This window comes from Periplaneta americana, chromosome 11 (genome assembly GCF_040183065.1).
Source record: "Periplaneta americana isolate PAMFEO1 chromosome 11, P.americana_PAMFEO1_priV1, whole genome shotgun sequence".
Lineage (NCBI taxonomy): Eukaryota > Metazoa > Arthropoda > Insecta > Blattodea > Blattidae > Periplaneta > Periplaneta americana.
This window is the reverse complement of record NC_091127.1, coordinates 20,955,925-20,981,752: the sequence shown is the minus strand read 5'-3', so window position 1 is coordinate 20,981,752 and position 25,828 is coordinate 20,955,925. Positions and strand designations below refer to the sequence as shown.

The 25,828-nt window shown below is 33.6% G+C and overlaps 1 protein-coding gene across 1 annotated transcript in view; it reads left to right on the top strand.

The window, feature by feature from the left end:
- Positions 1–25,828, top strand: part of LOC138708681 (ras-specific guanine nucleotide-releasing factor 2-like) — an 868,468-nt gene that overhangs the window by 672,568 nt on the left and 170,072 nt on the right. Inside the window, exons 5-7 of the mRNA XM_069838768.1 lie at positions 3,100–3,359; positions 13,515–13,744; positions 24,400–24,593. Of these exons, the coding sequence (XP_069694869.1) occupies positions 3,100–3,359; positions 13,515–13,744; positions 24,400–24,593 (684 nt within the window). The remainder of the gene's footprint in view (positions 1–3,099; positions 3,360–13,514; positions 13,745–24,399; positions 24,594–25,828) is intronic.

The following is a 25,828-nucleotide window of genomic DNA, read 5'->3' as shown; positions in this document are numbered from 1 at the left end:
AAGTACAGGGGAATACAAGAAGAACAAGGGAATTGGAAAGAAAAAAAAGGGAAATGGAAGAAGAACAAGAGGAATGGAAGGAGAACAACTGGAATTCAAAAAGTACAGGGGAATACAAGAAGAACAAGGGAATTGGAAAGAAAAAAAGGGAAATGGAAGAAGAACAAGAGGAATGGAAGGAGAACAACTGGAATTCAAAAAGTACAGGGGAATACAAGAAGAACAAGGGAATTGGAAAGAAAAAAAGGGAAATGGAAGAAGAACAAGAGGAATGGAAGGAGAACAACTGGAATTCAAAAAGTACAGGGGAATACAAGAAGAACAAGGGAATTGGAAAGAAAAAAAGGGAAATGGAAGAAGAACAAGAGGAATGGAAGGAGAACAACTGGAATTCAAAAAGTACAGGGGAATACAAGCAGAACAATGTGAACGCAAGAATAACAGACGAAATGCAAGAAGAAAACGGAGAACAAGGGGTTGCATTTTATGTAATACTCTATTCCAAGTTACCCCCTGTACCTAGTGAGGAGAAATTCATAGTTCTACGTCGGAACTTAATAACGTGCAACTCTAACAGCTACAGATTAAATGGCATGTTTTGATTGATAGAACAGGCTTAAGGGCAGGTAAGGTCACCACAAGTTGTCCTTCATAGCCTGGTGCAGCAATGTCAAACACGTTGTAGTAATCCCACAATCAAAAACACCGCAGGCAATTGGGCAGCGCCCTTGCCGTGCTCTCTGTAATCAAATCCATGGAGGAATGCACGTCAGAGGCTTGGTACGCATGGCTCCTGTGACACATACACAGGAACATGGCTTTAGCTTATACGGATTAAATGTGTGACAATTTGGAATCGTATTTCTTCAGTTACAATGGAGATACTGGATGCAATAACAGCGTCAATATAAGAAAAAAGCGTTCTTGAGAAAAAATTAGATAGAAAATTCAAAATTATTAGGAACAAATTTTTACATTTGTTAATAATAATTAATTAAATGTTCAGAGATTATTATGTAGTATACTGCTCCGTCGATATAGGAGAAAGTTAACGTTTACCTACTTAGATATAACACACGCAGTAAGTCTCCTACAATCGGTAAGCGATACAGCATGAAAGTCGAGGAATTTTAGACACAGGAAAATATCGATCATACGGGATTGAATATTTAAGTGTTGTTAATTAATTATGAAGAGTGAATCTGATGTAACCTCAATACCAATTTATTTTATTTCCTAGAATATATCTATTTGTAAAATACAATAATAAATAAGTAAATAAATACATAAGTAAATAGGTGAGCGAGTGTGTGAGTGAATTAAAAAGTGAACGAATGAATGAATAGATAAATACATACCTACTTACTGGCTTTTAAGGAACCCGGAGGTTCATTGCCGCCCTCACATAAGCCCGCTATTGGTCCCTATCCTCAGCAAGATTAATCCAGTCTCTATCATCATATCTCACCTGCCTCAAATTAATTTTAATATTATCTTCCCATCTACGTCTGGACCTCCCTAAAGGTTTTTTTCCCTCCGGCCTCCCAACTAACACTCTATATGCATTTCTGAATTCCGTCTGGCCGCGAAACCAGGTGGCCCGGGTTCGATTCCCGGTCGGGGCAAGTTACCTGTTTGAGGTTTTTTCCGGGGTTTTCCCTAAACCCAATATGAGCAAATGCTGGGTAACTTTCGGTGCTGGACCCCGGACTCATTTCACCGGCAGTATCACCTTCATATCATTCAGACGCTAAATAACGTAAGATGTTGATAAAGCGTTGTAAAATAACCTAACCTAACATTTCTGAATTCGCCCATACGTGCTACATCCCCTGCCCATCTCAAACGTCTGGATTTAATGTTCCTAATTATGTCAGGTGAAGAATACAATGCGTGCAGTTCTGTGTTGTGTAACTTTCTCCATTCTCCTGTAACTTCATCCCTCTTAGCTCCAAATATTTTCCTAAGCACCTTATTCTCAAACACCCTCAATCTCTGTTCCTCTCTCAAAGTGAGAATCCAAGTTTCACAACCATATAGAACAACCGGTAATATAACTGTTTTATAAATTCTAACTTTCAGATTTTTTGACAGCAGACTGGATGACAAAAGTTTCTCAACCGAATAATAATAGGCATTTCCCATATTTATTCTGCATTTAATTTCCTCCCGAGTATCATTTATATTTGTTACTGCTGCTCCCAGGTATAATAATAATAATAATAATAATAATAATAATAATAATAATAATAATAATAATAATAATAATCAAAAACTTCAAGGTTTAGGCAGATGGCCTGTTCCTCCTCCAGAATTTTATCGGTCAAACTGGTCTCTCCAACGTCTCTTTGGTCTTCCCACTCGTCTTATTCGTGTAGGTCTATAACACCATGTTCTAAAAGGTGTCTTATCTTTGAGCATCGCCACCGGCGTGGCTCAGTCGGTTAAGGCGCTTGCCTGCCGGTCTGAAGTTGCGCTCGGGCGCGGGTTCGATCCCCGCTTGGGCTGATTGCCTGGTTGGGTTTTTCCGAGGTTTTCCCCAACCGTAAGGTGAATGCCAGGTAATATATGGCGAATCCTCGGCCCCATCTCGCCAAATACCATCTCGCTATCACCAATCTCATCGACGCTAAATAACCTCGTAGTTGATACAGCGTCGTTAAATAACCACCTAAAAAAAACTCGTTGAGCATTCTTGTTATATGGTCGTACCAATTATTTCTATATTTTTCAATTATAGTTATTATACTCTCGATATTCAGTTCTTGACGTATATCTTCATTTCTCTTATGGTCATGTAGTCTAAATCCTGCTAGTGGCCCTAAGAGTCTCATCTCGGCGGCCTCAATAATAATAATAATAATAATAATAATAATAATAATAATAATAATAATAATAATAATAATAATAATATACAAAACTTAAAATAACGATAATATAAATTTTTAAAAAAATTATAATAATGATGACCTCCCCACCTTGACAAAATTCTGCGTACGCCACTGGTCCATTCATATACTACAGTAGCATTGAATTTGTTTGAAAGAATATCACATGCAGATTTCAGGAACTCAAGGATTTGTGTGTTGTTCTGGGCAGCTGTGTGCGCTCAAGAAGGAGTGGCGGCCCGTTCCGTCGTACAGCGGCGGCTCCAGCCTGAGCAGCGGCATCAGCCACCAGCAAAGCGCGAGCGGAGCAGGAGCCTCCACTGCGAGCGGTTGCGAGGAGTCCCTGGAGCTGCGCAAGATAAAGAAAGTGCAGAGCTTCTTCAGAGGCTGGCTGTGCCGGCGACGCTGGAAGCAGATTGTGGAGCAGTACATCAAGTCGCCTCACGCTGAGAGCATGCGCAAGAGAAACAGGTGAGCAGAGCATGCGCAACTTTCAAATATTGAGCATGCTCAGGACAAAATTTTGATTGAAGCGCGTGCACAATAAAATAAAGAGTGGAGCTTGCGCGAGGGATACAGGTGAGCTGCTGCATGGGCAGAAACTGGGAGCACAGCTTTGCCAACTCTACGGATTTATCTGTAGATCTACGGAATTTTGTAAGATCTACGGATACATGAATTTGTCAATTGACTCTACGGATTTTTTTCTTAAATTTATTTAAAATTTTAAGTGAGGAACGTATAATACTCTTTTAACATTCTATTTTAGTAGTTTCTTTTTCCAGCGGACTGTGCCTTATTTTATGTCAGACGACGATAATGACAACAATAATGTACATTATTTTTTTAGGTGTAGAATTTAAATGAATAGCTAATTGGGTGCGATGTCTGAATTTATTACACAGTTTGTTGCAGTGTTGCCAGCTTTTTCAGACGGAAATCCCTATAGGCCTACATCAGGCTTGCAGAACAGGGCGACAATTGTGGCATTGCGTCACTGATCGGAAAAGTCACGCATCCCTTCCTTCTACCCCCGCGTCATTGACTTTGTAGGGGAGGGGATTTGTATTCAATGGCTGTGTTATATGTACGCTTCGAGATTTCGGACCCGATAGAGCAGTTCAGTGGGAAATTCGCATAACAGCGTATTGAGTATAGTGGTAAAGTGTATAGTGGGTGGGGATGCTGTAGAATGAATGCTAACAAATACGCAAAGAAAAACGCTCTGGATTTGAAGGTTCTGACGAATAATTTGGTTTTCATACAAACCTATTCTTAAACTGTGTCTGAAACTATTACACGGTTAGAAAAGTCAGAGCAAGAGATGCCGGAAGCCCTCAAATTAGTTGAGGAAATGACAAAGAGAATTAATGAGACACTAAGTACACTGATTACTGAACGTGTAAAACAGAAGTGGAAATCAATTTTATATAAAAATAACTGATATGGAACATTGTGTAATATAAACAGCAAATTAGTGGACATAGTGTCACCCGAGAATAAAGGACTGTCTCTTAGAGACTGCAATAATGATAGGTTTTTTTCGTTTTGCTATCACGTCATGCGACGTAGAGCGCAGCTTTTCACAGTACAAACTGTGTTTGACAGATAAGCGAAAAAGATTTACGTTTGAGACACTGAGAATGTATCTTGTAGTACATTGCAATTCGGTATTGTAACTGCACTTCCTAAAGACGACCAATAGGATAAATGAAGAAGCTTTTCACTTTCTTTTAACATTGTCATTGTGTAACGTATATTTACTTTCAGAATGTACATATGTGTGCGTTTCCCCATACTACCGTACTCTATTCTAAACAGCAACGTTACCTGAATACATCTCTGCCTTTCACTACCTGCACTGAGTCAACAACCTATAGTACATGCACAGTAAACTTATTGTATCGGGTCCCAAGTCTCGAAGCCTGGCCTATGTGATTGCGTACGGGGCACAGTGACGTCATTCAACTCCGGTGGACTGTGGACGGGGAACCAACGCTTTCCCCATGCTTTCCCACCCTCTCTCGCCAGTTCTGTAACCCTGGCCTAGATGTTTAAAATATCCCCGCAATCAGTACGCATTTTATTTTTTTTCTGCTGTTGCTCTCGATCTATACCTATTTTATATTTTATTCTGTAACGATTACAGATGTCTTTCGGTTCCCTAGATTCACTCGTCTGTCCAAGCAGTCTCCTCATTCTGAGTTTATGGAGCTTGTGGTTACTTCTATTCTTTCTAACTAAGTCTTCTTTAAGTGATAACTTCTGCTTCTTTCTTTAGATGCTCAGTCAATTGCCAATAATTTGTTTCTCTCTCTCTCTCTCTCTCTCTCTCTCTCTCTCTCTCTCTCTTCCGGTATCTTTTTGGCTTGGCCAAGCCAAAGTAATCTTTTTTATCCAAGAATAAGATGAACAGGGATGGTATATGGGTAGATATTAAAGTGATGGTGGATCGAAAAGTAGATATGTAAAGATCTACTATAAATTATGAATTGTAAAGTTGGTTCACGAATAAATATCATTTATCATATCATATACAGGGTGTAACAACTTTAATGTTTAGAATTTCTGGAACATGTTCCCTGACACGTTCTACGTCGATTAAACCTAACATACCTATATCCAAAGTTCTATAGGTTTGGAGTATTTGTACCCCAAAGTTAAATTTTTTAGTTTAATTTTATCGCTGAATACTGAAAGAAGTAACACCAATTTCCGAAAGTGACATGTCTATGTCATTATTTTTATTAGTACCATATTACATTTTAATATCAACTACTTGTGAGTATGAAAGAAGCAGTGCAAAGATGAAAAAAATGTTCTTAAGATTCCAAACACTGTACTTCTTGAAATTTGCCAATAGGCACGTGAAAATACCTGTGCACTAGGAATCCTACGATTTGGGAACCGTGCTTCATATGCCAAAACAGCTGCTGTTGCATTGCCATCACACAATCCATACACATAAACTATGTCGGCGTATTCCTGATGTGTGTACACAAAAGGCATGTTTTAATGGTCAAAACTCAATAAAAAGACTAATCACAATACGGTTTATTTTTCTCACAACTGTTATTTTAAACTGTTGTCTGTTTCGTTTCCTTAGCAACCTAAACAATTTTAATTTAATTTCTCTTAAAAGTAAAATTTCGTTCATTCACTGCTTTTCAAATGTTTCTTATGTATCTCTACTTAGTAATGCCATAAAATAGGCCTTGTATAAACGGTATAATGCTTGGAGCTGCGAGAAGTTCTATTTTTTCCAGCTCTGTTATTTCTGTAACCTCTCAATTTCGGATATAGGTATGTTAGGTTTAATCAACGTAGAATGTGTCAGGGAACATGTTCCAGAAATTCTAAACATTAAAGTTGTTACACCCTGTATGATCATATCATGTATATCATATATCATATCATATATCATATCACATCATTATCATATCATATCATATCATATCATATCATATCATATCATATCATATCATATCTCTTTCTCTTCGAAATCTTGAACTTTTCTATTCCTTCGTACCTGTCGTCTCGCTTCACTTACCTTTCTTCCCACCATAATCTGAACACACGCTCTCGCCATGAAACAATACTAACAATACCATTCCATCGCACCTCATACTCATCCTCTTTCACAATAGCCCTGCGAAGACTCTGGAATTCGTTACCTGCTAGCATCAGGGACTGTCGAAATAAAATTGAATTCAAACACAAACTTACTAGTCACTTGGTTAGTAATTGAGACTCGTTCAGACATGACTTCTTGTAAATAGTTCTCTTATTGTAGCACGAAATATTTCAATATCCGGTAATTTCATCACTATACAATTTTGTTATTCTAGGTTTAATTTTTAATTCAGTAAATACAAAAAATATTATTTGTTCTTAACTTCTATGATAAATTGTCTAGCTTTCATTAATCAGGTAATCTTGTTGTACTTTGATTTTTATTCTAATTGTAAATTTAATATTAATTGTAATTTTATTCTTCATATTATAGTTGTAATCTCCTGGTAGAGGGGCAGAGAAGGCTTCGCGGCCTTGTCTCTACCAGGCTAAATAAATAAATACTAATATATCATATCATATGTCCATTCCAAGAATAATTACTATATCCCATCTCTCATGAAGTACATTATATTTTACACATTACCTTTTAAATTTATTTTTATCCCTGGTTTATACTGTCCATATTTCTACCCGTTATATCGAAATACTTTTCAACTGTAAATGTATGTGTGTTTAATTGAATGTTATTTCTTTTGTAATATTTTTCTTCCGCTAAACAGAATTTGGAGATTAAATTGCTTTTCTTGTTTGCGTAATTCTGTAGAGCAGGGCATAGTTACGTCCCACGGTCAGGTAAGATGCAGTAGATAAAAAAGGGTCCCTGTTTTGTGGGCATAGTTGCGCCCCGTTCCCATCAGATAGAGAAAGGGGCATGGCATAGTTGCGCCCCGATGAAATAGGTAGAGAAAAAGACTTTGATTTCTTATCGATTTAATAGTCATTATGATACCGTTAAAATGAACACCATGAAGTTGGCAGTACTTTATTAACTGTTTTTCTACTGTTTATGTATTGATTATCGATAGCCTACCGTTAAAATGAACACCATGAAGTTGGCAGTACTTTATTAATTGACATATTCAAATGAGTGAGCCGTTGGAATATGGGGCCTTAGCTGTCTTGACATTTTATTAGTGATCTTCACATCGTCTGAAGCGTATAGAGAGGTTAATTTAAAATGAATGTTAAGTTTAGTGAAAACGGTAAAGAGTTATTAATTTACAGTGGTTCTAAGTTTCAATTTTCGAAACCCTGTACGGTAGGGTTAAGATATCGGTGTACAAACAAAAAATGCAGTTCATTTATTGTGTGTGATCGATAAAAAAGGATTATTTTAAATAGCAAAATTGATCATATGCTAGGCCTACCTGATTTCAATGAGCTACCACTATAATATTTTTAAGTATTTTATTTATTTTATGACAACACTTTCGTGTGTACTATGCCCATCGGGGCGCAACTATGTCATGTCCATTCTGCTACCTGATTCCTTCGGGGCGCAACTATGCCATGTCCATTCTGCTACCTGATTTCTTCGGGGCGCAATTATGCCATGCCTAGGCCTCCCAATTGACCGCGGGGCGCAACTATGCCATACCGATTCTGTAGTTTCTTTGTAGCTAAATATGAATATTCAGTACATGACTTTCCTTTCGCCATTGTTCAAATGTAAACTTTCTACATTCTCTCCAATACAAAATATATTGTAGTTTCTACGTTCATAGAGAGTACACAATTTTATATTATTATCTTAATTTTCATGGCAAATACAGCTTGTAGTTGTGATTTATTCGTTCTACGTCTGACCGAATTTATCTGAGTCCTTGGTTTTGTAATTAGTGCAAATAATTTATATTCTCTATATCTCTTGCGATTAAATGCTAATAAAATTTCTTAGCACGACTTCTTTAGAAGGAAAGTAAAACCGGGAGATAACCATACAGTAGATTTGCGGAGTCAGATGTCCCTCGTCTCACAAAATGCCCTGGAACTTGGAAAATTCAGGTGGTCCAAATTTTGTTTCTGGGTGTGTACATCTCTTGCGGCTTATTCCATATTTCATGGTGACTGGGGCACTTGGCATATTTTCAACTCAATCGGTAGGAATGAAGGTTTCAACACCTGCCACTATAGCATTCCGTTTGCCCGCGCGGCACATTAAAGCGGTATGGAAATACGAATTTATGGAGCTGCAGGTTTAGTTCGCACACAAGTTGTTATAACTCGGGGCTCGTAATGCTGCAGCATCACGTGCAGCTGATCGCTGGGTTTTTTTCTGCCGGCTTTCAGATCTATTAAACTAAAATTCAGATAATCACGATGAGTTTCCAGAGATGATCTTTACAATGTACTCTCACAGCGAACTGTGACGTGTTAGCCTCAAATTCGATACTCCAACACACAAGTCCCGAATGTATATCCATTTGTATATCTCTCTGTCTATATACAGGGTGATTCGAGAGGATTTACCGTCCCTTACGCAGCTTATCTACGAAGATATTCTTAGCAAAAAAGTCTTATAAACATTTGTCCTAATCTCAATATCTTCAGAATTACACTAATTTGAAGATGTTTGTAAAATACCATTATTCTTGAGTTTTAAGGGTAAAAAGAATATTACAGACAGAGAATGAACTATTCAGGAGTATCATTTCTTTAATTAGCTAGTATTCTGGAGCTAAAAATGTGTTGTAAATTCGTACAGATTTTTTTCGATTTTAACTACAAAATTATATTCACGCATTTATCACAACAATTGTTACAAATCACGCCACTCTTGTAATTTTTTCAAGACTGTACATTAGGATGCATAATTAAACTGCAAAGAATCAAGTTCCTAAAGTCGTTTGATTTGTAACAGTTTTTGTAATAAGTGCTTAAGAATAATGCAATTTTTAGTTAAAAATTGAAAAACAAAATCTGAACAAAGCAATTAACAACACATCTTTAGTTTCAGAACACTAGCCAATTAAAGAAATGATACTTCTGAATAGTTCATTCTCTATTTTTAATATTCTTTTATCCTTAAAACTAAAGAATAAAAGTATTTTACTAATAATTTCAAATTAGTGTAACTCAGAAAATATTGAGATTAGAACACATGTTTATATTACATTTTTTACTCAGAATGTCTTCGGAAATAAGCTCGTAAGTGTGACTGTAAATCCTCGTGAATGACCCTGTATACATGGAAACAAATACTATTACTATGGAGTTTTGTTGTAAAATGAATATCGCTAAATAACTACAGGTATTTAATTATGATTATTACTTTTATTTTTATTTCTCTTTAATAAAAAATTTCTAGTTATTTACTTATTCATTTTGTAGCAAAATCCCATAGGTGGTAAGTTTTATTCCGTATATATACGGAACCATATAAGAGAATATCAGTTACAAAAAATAATGTAAATTGTGGCACAAGGAACTTTCTATATAAAGCAGTACGATATTTCGGTGAGGAATATTTAATAGGATCCATTAATCTCTTATATAATTAGAGGGAAATTCCTTCAAAGTTCCCTTGTAATTTGAGGAACAGGCACAAAATATTTCAAGACATATTTTGCAACATTTTACACGAAACATCAAATTGTTTTCCACTTTTCTCAGACTTACAACTGGCATATTGGTGTGATTTTTTTTTTTTCTGTTTTTAGAGTACAATTATTAATTCTAACTTTGTCTTTAACTTTTTTTTTTTCACTTGCTACATATTATTGACGTGTTTGACCAGCTCAATTTTACGTAATGTTTCGCTCTTAGTAACATTATTGACATTTGAATAATTTCGAGGGAAAAATTGTTCCGGAGCCGGGTATCGAACCCGGGACCTTTGGTTTAACGTACCAACGCTCTACCACTGAGCTACCCGGGAACTCTAACCGACACCGATCCAATTTTTCCCTCTATATCCACAGACCTCAAAGTGGGCTGACAACCGTCAAGCAACCAACTTCGAGTGCACACTAACTCCGTGTGACTTAAATTGTGGTTTTCTGTTAACGAACAGTGACGTGTATTATGCAAATCAAGATTTCAGGTATAACTCCCTGTAAAGTTGATTTGAATAATTTCGAGGGAAAAATTGTTCCGGAGCCGGAACAATTTTTCCCTCGAAATTATTCAAATCAACTTTACAGAGAGTTATACCTGAAATCTTGATTTGCATTATTGACGTTTGCCCAATGTGGTACGTGTTTTTCACCTCGTGGATATTCTTAATTTATATGTAAGTTTGAGTAAGAAACTGCTCTAAAATGCCCATAAAATTAAAAAAATTATGTTGAGACCTATAAAACTGAGGAATGAACGCTGAGTGGAATGCTTGACATGCGTTTGAGGTGTTCTCCAACATCGGTCTAGCTTCAGCCCTCATTCTGGAGGGAAATTTGAATATTTTTTTTCAAGAAGATTGTCGAATAGTTGGGTTAATTTTTAATTAGACGGCTCAGAAAGAAAATCAATCTCCAACGTCTTCAGGTTTCGGGAATGCCAGCCCAAATAAATAAATTAGCCATTTACTTTCTTGATAGGCTACGCACGGATAAGGTTTTGAATTTTTCTATATCAAGCCTGATGGATGTAGAAGCGGCACCTAATAGGTTTACCACAGAATGAAGATCTCACTGACAGAAGTAAACGACCAAATTGAACAGATGTTGAGAAGGAGCACTAAACACGATTAAAATTTAAAAAAAAAAATACACATAAATTTCACGGACATTTTCATATTGTCAAACTGATGAACACTACATACCTTTAAAAGGAAAAAAATAACTTATATAGATCTTTGCTGGGAATTTGTTTCTCAAATGACAAGGATCCCTCCGAGTCTAGGAGTGGAAATCATCAGCTCTTCCTCATATTTCATGTGCCCCAGTATTGTATTAAAATATTAGCAAAATAAAAGTCATTTATCATAAGCGGATGAAATTTTGTACATTTGTCATTATTAATTAATAGGCCTATACCAGTGATCAAAATTTGGTCACTCTAGCTTTAAAAACATGGAAATTATTAATTTTACTTGAAAATATGGAATTTGTAAATTTCACTATAATGTCCCTTTAAAGTGTTGTTCATCGGATAAGTGGATCTAGAAATTCACGAGGATGTTGTCGCACACTACAAAGAGACCGTCATAAACAAAACTGCGAACAATTACACATTTAATTTACTTACTTTTTAACTTGTCTTTATTTATTTTCCTATTTACGAGTGTTAACTTATTTGTTTTTATTGATTATTTGATTATATACATAATTAATCTATTACACTGGTCTACAAAAAAAACTTTTTACCTTCTATCGAGGAAATTTGAAGTGTTCTACACTGAAATTGATGCGCTAATTTCAGATCTGTAATCAAATTTATCATAGCACGTCAGGTTTTTGAGTTACTGGACTGTAACATCAATTCTAAATCTTACTATTCATTACATAAGTACCTGTACCGTAAAGTCAGAGATATAAATTGAGCTTAGTTTATATATTCTTTGCAAATTGTTACATTATATTATTTTAAATACATTTATAAGAAGATATAATACTTACAATATGTAGTAAGCACTAAAAACTCTGTTAAAAGTGCTTCAGAACTTTTCTTTTCCGCATGTGGTTGATCGCTGTACGAACCAGCAGAAATCGCCCATCACGCTCGGACCGTATTGACTCTTTTACCTGGATTCCATCGTTGATATAACCTGATGGAACTTCTCACCATGTTCGTCACTTACAGCGCCGAGATTTGATGGAAAAAAGTCAAGATGCGAACGAAGAAAATGCATTTTAAAGACATGCAACAACCTAGATTCTGAAATGCTCTAAGCATGTTATATACTAGCTCAGTATAATTATCAGCTAGATAATTTCCTACAAACCTAGTTGACACTAATACAAATGTGTCCCAAGCTTCGAGTTCAAGAACACTCAGTTTTGATCTGAACGTAGTGTCATATATCATAATTAAAAATTTAAAATGTTATTATTTTAAAATTGTGACGTGATAGAAAAAAATGGACTTCAAATCTGTAATTAGCACACTCGAATTAGGGTTGGTACACTTGGTTTTGTTCAGTACCAAAATCACAATAAAATAAATAAAATGGATCTAAATGTATTAAAAATGTAAAAATAAAAAATGTTATTATTTTAAAACTGTGAAGAGATAGAAAAAACGGACTTCAGATCTGTAATCAGTACACTCTAATTAGGGCTGGTACACTTGTTTTAGTACCAAAATCACAATAAAATGGATTTAAATGTATTAAAAATGTAAAAATTAAAAATGTTATTATTTTAAAACTATGAAGAGACAGAAAAAAACGGACTTCAGATCTGTAATCAGTACACTCTAATTAGGGCTGGTACACTTGTTTTAGTACCAAAATCACAATAAAATGAATAAACTGGATTTAAATGTATTAAAAATGTAAAAATTAAAAATGTTATTATTTTAAAACTGTGACGAGATAGAAAAAAACGGACTTCAGATCTGTAATCAGTACACTCTAATTAGGGCTGGTACACTTGTTTTAGTACCAAAATCACAACAAAATAAATTAAAATGGATTTAAATGTATTTAAAATGTTGTTATTTTAAAACTGTGACGAGATACAAAATCAGCACCAAAATCACAATAAAATAAATAAAATGGATCTAAATGTATTAAAAATTTAAAAATAAAAAATGTTATTATTTTAAAACTGTTACGAGATAGAAAAAAACGGAATTCAGATCTGTAATCAGGACACTCACTTGGTACACTTGTTTTGTTCAGTAGCAAAATCACAATAAAATAAATAAAATGGGTCTAAATGTATTAAAATGTAAAAATTAAAAATTGTTATTTTAAAATTGCGACATGATAGAAAAACCGACTTCAGATCTGTAATTAGCACACTCGAATTAGGGTTGGTACACTTGTTTTTGTTCAGTAGCAAAATCACTGTAGACCTGTATTATTTATTTGTCTATTTACGTTTTATATTCACATTAGCGTATTGCCCCTACGTCTGTTTCAATGCAGTTGCTTGTGTATGTCACCAGTTTGGTGTTCCGCATGGTGGAGGCGGAGGAGGAATACATGGAGCAGATGGAGGTGCTGGTGTCGTGCTTCCTGCGGCCCTTTAAGATGGCCGCGAGTTCCAAGAAGCCGCCCTGCTCTCATGAGGATGTGAACTCCATCTTCCTCAACAGCGAGACCGTGTTGTTCCTGCACCAGATCTTCCTCAAGGGCCTCACTTCGCGCATGGAGAGTTGGCCCACACTCGTTCTCGGTAAGGGTGACGTCATTATCGTATATAGTGGAGAAGTTGCATCATTTGATGTTTCAGACATCACTTCTCTTCAAAGTTCATCTTCCAACCCCCCTTTGTACACTTACGTTCAAAGTTATCCGACCTACAATTTTATGATCGTATAAGCGAACTTTCCAACCACGGATATCGGAACTAAAAATATAAAAAATTGACAAACTTTGAAACAGTTCCGCTAGTTCTCAGTAGGTGGCACCATTATTGGGACATTTGTAGGGCTCAGAGTTCTGCCACAGTCTAATATATACAGTCGCGCAACTTCAACACTTTTTTTGCCAACATTCACGACACTAGCGCTCAAGCGGCAGGCAAGGCACTGGTCATAGGGTTAATTCAGCCAGCACGTGCTTTAAAGGCATGCGAGATGTTATAATAACGTTTTAATCATGCGTCGGAATAAGGCAATGTGTGCAATGACGAATATTGCATTAACAACAAGTTTAAATCTCCGAATTTGTCGTTTTTCAGATTCCCTAAAGATCAAGAGAAAATCATAACTCAGTCATAACCTATAATCCACGCTGTAGGTAGACTACGTATTGTGTTCTATAAAACATTTATTAGTTATCAGTTACCTATTTGTATGTCAGGAAGGAGAGTTTAAATAGAAACAAAGTAAATACCTGTTACAGTATATTATTTTTTTGCAGAGATCATAAATGTGTAACCATTCCGATTTTGGATAATGTATCTACAGTTTTTAATGCAAGTAATTCCATAATTTTTGTATTCGTGTTTTTGTTTTTCTTTATATTTTTCAAAAGTTGAATGTTATATTGCATTCAAGTAGGGATTATGATGTTAATTTTTTCAAGATTTAATGGCGTATTATAATCCTTTTGCAAAATATTCACTTCTTGAATAAATCCAGACTGTGTCGATAAATTTCTGATGTGTTGGTGTAGATTCATGTGGCAGACGTATTAAGTTCTCAAGAAATAAAAGAGTCTTTTTAAATTTAATATAAAAAGCAATCTTTTCTGTAATTATTTGATAACTGTTATTGGTGTTGATTTTACATTCCCAGTGATTATTTGAGCCGTTCAGAGCAGAAGTGGTATAAGTCAAAATTAGGTAATGAGGTTTAAAGTAAAAATTCTGTAAAATACAGCGCAAAGTAGCAATTAATATATCCTTCATGCTATTCACTGACTACTAATAGTTTAAATAAATTCAATATTAACTGCTACTTTGCGCTGTATTTTACAGAATGTTTACTTTAACCCTCATTACCCATTTTTGACTTACATCACTTTTGCTCTGAAAATAAAATTAGGCCTACATTTTCTGAGTTAATTGAAGTTACAATTTTTTCAACAAAGTTGTGTATTCATTTGTTCTCACCTACGTCATAATAACAGTAAGTGCATGAAAATTACGTATTATATAGGTAGGGTAAGTTAAAATTAAGCTTATGTGTGAAAACTGGAAATGTAATGTAAAATGCGGTAAACTTTCCATAAAAATTTAAACCATAATATCAGCACTATTAGCGACTCAAAATAATAATTAAAAAAAAATGAAAAATAATGAACTTCATAAATCAATGTCTGTCAAATTAAGGTTTAAATCTTCCCCTTTTTTATTTTTAAGTTTACCTCAGCGGCCGAGTTTACCCCAATTTGCGGTATGGAAAATAGTTAATTTCTCAGGAAATAGGGAGAGGAGTTCACCACGCGATGTACCCTACGAGATATGCCCTACAATTTTGACTCTTCTCACAGGAAATATAGAGTTCCAATGGTTCATAAATATATTTAGGAATGAACTGAATTAACCGTCCACGTACAAACAATTATATTATTTCAAACCATGATACGTTATCAGGGCCATGATTCAGTTGTAAGGAGCAGAAAGAATTACGTTTATTCCCAGCTTCTGAAACTTGTAGATTAACTGCGTGTGAAATTCTTCCAGGATTCTAAAGTAGAATTAGTAAGAACCATATACACTTATTGTATAGCATAAAAATATAAAATAAATTACGCAAAACCCGTTTTCTGATGTATTTTCATATGTCGTGTGCACACTTTTAACTTGCCTGCCGCTAGAGGGCTACTGTCGCGCCAGCTGTCAAATGTTGGCATATTTTATACGTATGAGTTGCGTGACTGTATCTATTAGACTGTGGTTCTGCAGTCACAACTGGCCTACGTCTATGTTCATCATACAAACGGAGTGGGCTATGGAAATTCAGCTCTCTTTGGCAACGGTTTTGTTGTGAATTGTTTGTAGCTTTCTGACGAGAAATAAAACTGTTCTCGAGTTTCATTTACTCTGTATATTGTATTCTAACTACAATATTGGTGACCCCGACGTGATATGAACAAGCACGAAGATACAGAGCAAAGTTCTTTACCAACTAGTAGTGGTGACAGAGTCGTTGTGTGTGCACAACGTATTGATAAGCCTCCTCCATTCTACAAGGACGATCCAGATCTATGGTTTGCAGTAGTGGAAAATGCTCTCAGTTTCGCAGGGATTACTCGAGATCAAGCAAAATTCCAATATATAGTAAGTAAGGCTGATCATACGTTTATTCCAATTATAGCTGATTTAATTAAATCCCCACCAGCCACGGGCAGGTATGACGCTATTAAAACACGTATCATTGCCACAAACGGAGTGGGCTATGGAAATTCAGCTCTCCTTGGCAACGGTTTTGTTGTGAATTGTTTGTAGCTTTCTGACGAGAAATAAAACTGTTCTAAAACAACAAGAAACTGACAAGCACCACAGATCTACAAAATGAAGCTAGCTTAAAACTTATTACTGCAATATGTTATATAATGAAATATCATTACAAATAATTTATCAGCATATCAATAACCTCATAAAATTCCTTACAAAAACACTCCCAAAAATAATATACACTTATGAAAAAAAAATAAATAAATAAAAAATTATTGGATTAACAATATTTTCGCCGTTACAATTACACTAAATATAAACATTTACATAGAGATAAAAAAAATTTTACAGGAGAAAAAGTTCTTGAGTTTCATTTACTCTGTATATTGTATTCTATCTACACATTTAAAAAAGTGTCGGAGAAAATGATTATGTAGATTAAGCATTAATTACTATTATGACAATTGATAATATCAGCTGTTTACAGCTAAACCCAGTGTTGTTTTACAATCAGTTGAGTGGGATGAAAAATTGAATTCTATAAAGCGGGAATATTTATCTACAATTAGCAACAGTGACTATTATCTTCGCCGTCTATTCATAGAAGCAATAACTAAGGAATCCACATTTACACCAACAAATTCTCGATCACTATCGATTAGTCGAATCAGTATCTCTGAACGTCAGTGTACCACAGAATGTTATCCAAGTTCAAAACACTATTGAAACAAAAGATTCTAACGCAACCAAGCATATCGAGGGCCCAGTTCAAAAGTAAAAAAACCTCAAAATTTAAAGTTTTGAAAAACCTGAATTTTAAAGCTTTATGTGTTACTATAAGGAACCAAAGGATCATTGAAATTATTCCAAATTCTCTAAATGATGTTTTATACAGATATTGTAAGTTTCGAAGTAGAGTGTCTTAATTGGATTTTTCACACCAACATGAAGCTTTAAAATTAAGGTTTCTCAAAACTTTAAATTTTGAGTTGTTTCCCATTTGAACTTGGCCGCCGATATTTTCTTCCTTCTTTCTTGCTGGCAGTTTAAAGGAACTGGATAGGGATTCCTATACGATTAAAACATTTCAGAATAAAAGTTTAGTTCAATTCGTGTCATTCTGTCATAAATTTGGAGTCCCAACAACAACAATTAAGGAAATTTCTATGATAGCTTTGAAGGGTTCTCTGCAGATTTTACGGCGACACTTATACTTCAATTCAAATTACAGTTCAATTTTCTCATTGTATTTTTATCTGTATTTTTTATTTTACTACAAATTTTAATTATGTGAAATATTTTCTACTGTAAATTTTAGTTTATTGTAAACAAATTTTTTATGAGACATTTTTAATGTCATCTTAAATATTACTGTTTAACATTCTTTGTCTTTGGCAACCTAACCAAGTTGAGGAAGATTAAATCTTATTGTTATATTGGCTTTTAGTATTCAAAGTGGAGTAAAGATTGCCATGGTTATACAATAAATCATTCTGAATTCTTTGGAACAGAAGACAACTAATTAGTTTCTTATCTAATTGCAAAAAGAAGATCCTAACTGATTACTTGTTTTCCACTTTGCTAAATGTAGGCTACTGTACGTACCTCAAATTTTAAATGCAGATTACTTACTATGATCTTCCCATATATTTCTTCTTTTTTTATAATCAACAAGTAATATATATTGTAAATTCTAAAGCAATATTCAATTAAATATTTCTCCTGTAAAAGAAATTATACTTCGATTAACAATTTTTGCCCTTTCTTCAATGTGTATGATGTTCATAAACATGTAAATCTATTTCGTAAAACACAGGCAACAGAAAACACTTTAAAAATATCATGTAAACGATTCAGTAGTTTCAGAGAAAAATGCACTGAAGTTTGTAAAATCTTAACTTACGGAAAACTGCATTTAAAAAACAAGAGTGTGAAATACACGCGCCGCCATTTTTAAATGGACCATTTAAAGGGCTTGTCTGCCTAGATATCCTCACTATATACAGAATAACCGTGAGTAATGTAATTAATTTCAGGGGGTTATTCTTTGAGATATTTCAAACAGAAATACTTATTACAATTTTGCTAATTTTCGCTTCCTTTTCGAGATAAAAATTGTTTTATGTGAAATATTTCATAGCGTATTTTGGGAAAGCCATTGGTTTAATTCCTAATATGTATAGTCAATTTAAGAGAGCACTACATTATGATAATATACGATTGAAAGAATTTTAGTAGTGTCCTTTAAATGTGCAAAAATTTGACCCGAACAAATGTAACTTTCCGTTCTGTAAAGACATTTTTTAAGGTTGCATTTGTTCGGACCAAATTTCTGCATATTTAAAGGACAAAACTAAATTCTTTCAATCATTTATTATCATCAGGGAACGGATTTATATGGACTAAAAATATATGAAATATGTAAATATATATGTAGTTATTTTTACCAAAATATGGAATTAAATATGGATTTTTACCAAAATATGGAATTAAATATGGACTTAAAATTATAAAAAAATGACTATGTACGTTAAATATTGGTACATTTTAATCAAACTAAACAAAAAATATAATGGACGTACCTTATCTTCCAATGTAGTTTCAACAAAACACAATTTTTATTGTCTGTTACCATAACAATAGGTTACAAACATTTCTTTCAAGTGCTGAAAAGTGAATCTTCTTCTATTGTCTCTGAGGATAGATTTATACTGACTAAAAGAGCGTTCGACGTCACAAGAAGTAACTGGTACATAATTCAATTTCACAATGTCTGCTGGGGATAAGTCCAAGTTAATCTTCACTGTTGATTCACCACTCATCACAGCAACAACCTTTTGTAGTTCTTCATATCCAGGGTTTTTTGAAAGTACAGTGTCCACCTTAGCTCTTACTGCATCTGCAACTTTACCTCTACCACGATTCAGTTGTTCCACAGTACTATTTATAATTTCAAAACTTTCAGATAGTGAAAGGTGCCTATTTTGGAGACTTTTGAGCGTTTTTATGATGCATGAAAATGTATGCTGAATGTGAGCTAAGTCATTCTTCACACTTATGTCACAGGTAACTGTTTTCGCAGTATCAATTGAGACTGCATCTTCAGAGTCCAATGCAAGGAGAACATTGTTAATAGAGTCTATATGTTCGGCATAATATTCAACTGCTTCTAGCCATGTACCCCATCTAGTTAAAATTGGCTTTGGTGGCAATGGAATTTCAGGGTACATTTCTTTCAACACGTTAACTCTACTGGGAGCTTTGAGAAATACTTTTTTCACTGATGAAATCAACAAATCTACTTTAGGGAAATTGTCTCTGACCACTTCTGCCACACGATGAAATGCATGCGCCACACAAGTAAAATGAGTCAATTTAGGATATACAACAGATAATGCTTGTCCAGCTTTGACCATATAAGGGGCAGCATCGCTAATAAAGAATAACACATTATCGTACATAATACCCTTTGGCCACAGGATACCCATAGCTTCGTTGAACAGTTTAACTATAGTTTTGTTATTGCACTTTTCTAGAACATCACAATGTAAAAGAATTCGTTCAGAATATTGTTCACTTAACAAACCGATAACTACATTACCAACAAGTCTACCTTCTTTGTCGGGAGTCTCATCAATGGAAACCCAAATTGAACTATCTTTAATTTCATCTCTTATCTTCTGTATTGTCTCATCGTAGATGGATGGAGCATACGTCTTCCTAAGTGTTGACTCATCCGGGATTGTATGTTGAGTATATTTTTCAAGGAATTCCCTGAAGACCTTATTCTTTAGTTTGTAGAGAGGAATATCAGCAGAGATGAGAGAACGGCACAGGTCGATGTTAAACTCAGATCTTACATTCGATGTTGTTGGTTGTGTTAAAAACAATTGTCTCTGCTTGGAATTTAGTTGTTTGTTGGCCTGATGTTTACTAGTTGTAATGTGTTGTTGCACCAGGAACTTTTGTGTAGATGATACTGCACACTGACACAAATTACAAAATAATATTTTATTGTCAGTTGATAAACCATCTTCTTTAAATTCTGAAATGTAACTTGTTAGTTTTGATTTTAAATTGACTGAATGACGTACTTTTGGCATATTTACCGTCTTTATAGTATGATTTACAAAACTGAACCTATGTGTACTCTGACTGGCATTTAACTGTTGAGCTGCACAACTGAAGTCTGTTAAAAATTTTAAATTAAATTAATACAGTTTTGTAACTTACTTTCCCATTGTTGATAGGACTGCTAATTTTCAAATAACTCTGATGTTAAAGGGATTACTGAACATGTGTTTAAATCTCTATTGTTGAAATGTATTTTTAAAAGTTAATGGAATTTTGTTTTGTTTTATTGTTAAACCTAATATAATATGGACTGTTTTATATGAAATATGGAAAATATATGGAAATTAACGAAAATATGTACTAAACTCTAAAATATGGAAAAATATGGAAAATAAAAGTAGGATTTTTCAACCCTACACATTGTGAAACATAAAGATAATGCAAAATATAAATTATATTAGCTTTATAAGTAAATATGTATTTACATATAAATCCTTTCCCTGATTATCATAATACACTGCTCTCTTAAATTGACTGGCATATTAGGAACTAAATCAATGACTTTCCCAAAACTCGCTATGAAATGTTTCATATAAAACAGTTTTTATCTCGAAAAGGATGCAAAAACGAGCCAAATTGCATTAAACTTTTTTATTCAAATATCTCAAAGAATAATCCCTTGAAATTAATGACATTACTTAACGATTCATCCTGTATATTCTTTTCTCGTGTTATGTGTGTTATTCATAAACAGTGGGTATATTTTTTAGGGTACAAGCTGCAGAAAACACTTCAGAAATTTCAGGTAAATGGATTCAGTAGTTTCAGAGAAAAATGCGCATAAGTTTGAAAAATCTTAACTTAAGGAAAACTACATTTAAAAAAGAATGGCTTAAATGTGCCGCCATATTTAGAGAAATTTTTTAAAGGATTTATCTACATAGATATCTCTACTAAATTTTTTTAAAGAGCAAGTTTTGTACTTTTTTTTAACACAAAAATTGACAATTGGGTTTTTACCCCAAATGACTACCCAGTTCCCTTAAATATCCGTAATAACCATGGAAGTAGCCCTAGCTTGGGCACAGAGCTCTAAATTTGCATAATATTTCTTTGTGTGCTCAGTAGGTCTGTTCTGTTCAAATATTTGTGTATTGGAAGAGAGATAATTTTAATGTATAAATGTTTCTATTTGCAGGCTACCTGTTGGAATGCATGTATATAGAGCGTTTCAATTTGTGGCTGTATGTTTGACATTCATTGTGTATAGAGTGTATTTCAATTTGCAGGCAACCGATCCGAAAGGAACTGTTTATACAAAATGATTGAATTTACAGGCGATCTGCTCCACACTTTTATATATGTGGAATGTTTTAATTCGCGGGTGATTTATTTCACATGCACTAATTACTGTATACAGAAAGTTTGTATTTGATGCCAGTCTGCTTAACATTCATATTTTGAATAATATTTGAAGTTGTAGAGGCCTATTCGATGTATGTACATTCTATACAAAATACTAGTCCTTACAGATTACTTGTTTTACGTATTTTGTCTACGCTGACTCGTTTAATTCTGGGCTGGTTTATTTAATATTACGTTCTTTATGTATTGTGGCTGTATTAGTGACGAGAGACTATTCGACGATTTTGTGCAGTATAAATGAATATTGTGATAAACCTGTTTCTTTATCTCTGTTTTAATTTATAGCAGCCAGTTCGACATAAATTTATACAGAATGTTTTTATTTATAACTTGTTTGATGTGTTTTCTTTATGCAGACGTGTTTTATTTGTATTTTATTAATTTTGTTGATATATATATATATATATACATATACACGCATACAGGGACATTATTTTATTTTTACTAACATTTTTAATATTAACCTGGCTATACCTTTGGATTAATGATCGAGACCCGGAAACACCGTTTGCTACCTCCTTCCACGACTGGAGTTCGATGATACTGGCGTAATATACAAACAAACCACTTTACTAGGTATAGGAGGGAAGAAAAGTAGTTCATCCATTTACGTAAACTAGGAAATATCGCGCTTTTGAGTTTGATCATTTTCATTATTTTTTTGTTTAATCAAAATACAGTACAGTATTAACAATAAGTGTTTTTACTCACGAAATGAGTTATTCATGCGAACGTATTCATTATGCAGTGTATATTGTACAGTCTACAGCACATTAGCGTACAATATAGAGAATGAAGTTAAATTGAAAAATAATCATAATATGGATATTTAAAGACATTTTTTAAAATGGTGGCCGTTCATTTCGATACAGGCTTCAGCTCTAATGTGCATATTATCGCACTATAGACTATTGTACCTAATTCCAATTACCAGTTTCGTCCTTCGTACTAGTAACTCATGTTGAAATAATTCTGTACCTACTCTATAAAAGAGTACCTTACGTACTGTAAATTCAATCTTCACTTCTGCCGATCCGAAAAGATAAAATTACTCAGACATGCTATCTACTGTTCATCCAAGTGGTTATGTCGTAGGGTCACAGAAAGGGAGGAAATCACGTGACAGTTAATTACTTAACGAGGCCCTTTTATTTAAGTTATTTTAAACAGTTGTATAATATTATGTAGACGTCCAATTCCTAACAGAAATTAATGTTTTCAGAAAAGAGCTAAGACAGCCCAGCCACTAGCTGGCGAATAGAAGCAGGTGGGGAAAACCGGGATAAGACGTAGGCAAATGGACGGCAGTACCTATGCGAAATTGATTCAATATTGAAATCTCTTTCGTCACTGGAAAACGAGAACATATTTTTGGAAAGTACTGTTTACTATGACTGTAAGGCTGCTATGACTGTATACGCGGTCTTGGATCTGTGTGGAGGACGGTTGAACTTCATTAGTAGAAGGGGTGGGAGTGAAGTACATTAAAAAACTCAGGTACAATAAAAATTGAAGTAAAAATAAAATGATTCAACTTACAGACGACATATGATATTTTTATGTATGATAACTTCTTTAATTTTCAGGTTATTTGACATACACTGTTCATAAAATGTTCTTAAATTTACAGGAAATCTGTCTCACATAACATTTTAATTTGCAGATTTTTCAATTTATTGACGGTATGTTCGATTTCACTGTATATGGAATATGTTTGAATTTTCAGACGAATTATTCGATATTTATTGAATATGCATACTGCTTTAATTAAAGACAATGTGTCCGACATGTATTCTTTACGGGAAGTGTTTCAGTTTTTGAATTTCTATTTGTTTATGCAGAGTGATTTAGTTAATGTGTATTTTTTACACATAATGTACGAATTTCCTTGTAATGTGTACGACTATGTTGATTGTAAAGAATTTTTTAACTTGGCGACGATCTGTTCGACATTTATTGTAAATAAATTGTGTTTGAAGTTACAGAAGGCTTGTTCTACATTAATTGTGTAAATATATTGTTTTAATTTCAAGGCAATCCGTTGGACATGCGTTGTATAGCCAGTACAAAGTGTTTGAATTTTCAGGCTATATGTTCACCATTTTCATTTATGCAGAATGTTTTAATTATCGCGCATTGTTTATGCAGAGCCTTTGAATTTACTACAGGTTTTCTTTTATATTTTTTTTTCATACAGGTTTGAAATTGCAAGTGACATTTCATACTCTTTTTATGTTTTACATAATGTTGTAATTGTCTATCAATCTGTAACGCTTTGTTTATACAGCATGTTTTAATTCACAGGCGATCCGACATTCGTCGTTTGCACCTTTTATTTTTAGTTTGCATGAAACTTGTTGGACATAATTATTTTATGAATTAAATTTGCTGGAAACCTATTTTACTTGTTTTGTTTTTACAAGCTGCTTGAATATATATTGATCGGTTCGAAATGCTTTGTTTATACAGGGTGTTTGAATTTGCAGGTGACCTGTTCGACATGTTGCTTCCCATGCTGAGTATCTACCAGGAGTACGTGCGCAACCATCACTACAGCCTGCAGGTGCTCACCGAGTGCAAGCAGACCGCTCCGTTCGCGGCGCTGCTGGCCCGTCTGGAGAACAAGCCGGCCTGCCAGGGCCGCAGCCTGGAGACCTTCCTCACGTATCCCATGCACCAGGTGACTTCCTGCTGTCCATTGCTGCTCGTAGATTAATTCCAATTACTTTTTGCACTGCATTTCTTAATTCGACCAGTAGAACAGAAGAGTATGTTGACTCAGACGTTTATTTATTTATTTACATATTTATTTATTTATTTCATTATTTATTTATTCCCTGCTTTCTCTATTTATTCATTTATTTATTTCCTGCCTTCTTTCTTTATTTATTCATTTCATTATTTATTTATTTATTTCCTTCTTTATTTATTTCATTATGTATTTATTTCCTTCTTTATTTATTTATTTATTTATTTATTTCCTTCCTTCTTTATTTATTTATTTATCTCATATTTATTTCTTTATTTCCTTCTTTATTTATTTATTTATTTATTTCATTATTTATTTATTTATTTATTCCTCTTTCTTTCCTTATTTCTTTCTTTCTCTTTCTTTATATACTTATTTCTTTCTTTCCTGCTTTAGCCTACTTATTGATTGATTGATTGATTGATTGATTGATTGATTGATTGATTGATTGATTGATTGATTGATTTATTTATTTATTTATTTATTTATTTATTTCTCTTTCTTAACTTATTTCTTTCTTTCCTTCGTTACTTATTTATTTATTTACTTATTTATTTCCTTCTTCATTTATTTATTTATTTCATTATTTATTTATTTCCTTCTTTCTTTATTTATTTATCTCATTATTTATTTATTTATTTCCTTCTTTCTTTATTTATTTATTTCATTATTTATTTATTTATTTATTTCCTTCTTTCTTTCTTTATTTATTTATTTCATTATTTATTTATTTATTTCTCTTTCTTTCCTTATTTCTTTCTTTCTCTTTCTTTCTTTATATGCTTATTTCTTTCTTTCCTGCTTTAGCCTACTTATTGATTAATTAATTTATTTATTTATTTATTTATTTATTTCTCTTTCTTAACTTATTTCTTTCTTTCCTTCTTTACTTATTTATTTATTTATTTATTTACATTTATTTATTTTAATTTAATTTTATTTTATTTTATTTTATTCTATTTTTATTTTTATTATTCTGGTGTAGTTAAGGCCATCAGGTCTCCTCCTTCCACACCACCAGAAATACAAATACAATAATATAAATAAAAAGAAAAGTCACACTATAAACAAAATAAAGCCACACAAAAATATACACAGGTTGCAGTCACACAAACTTTAAATGAGTGATTAAGTATCATAATAAACTATATCCTAACTAATTAACG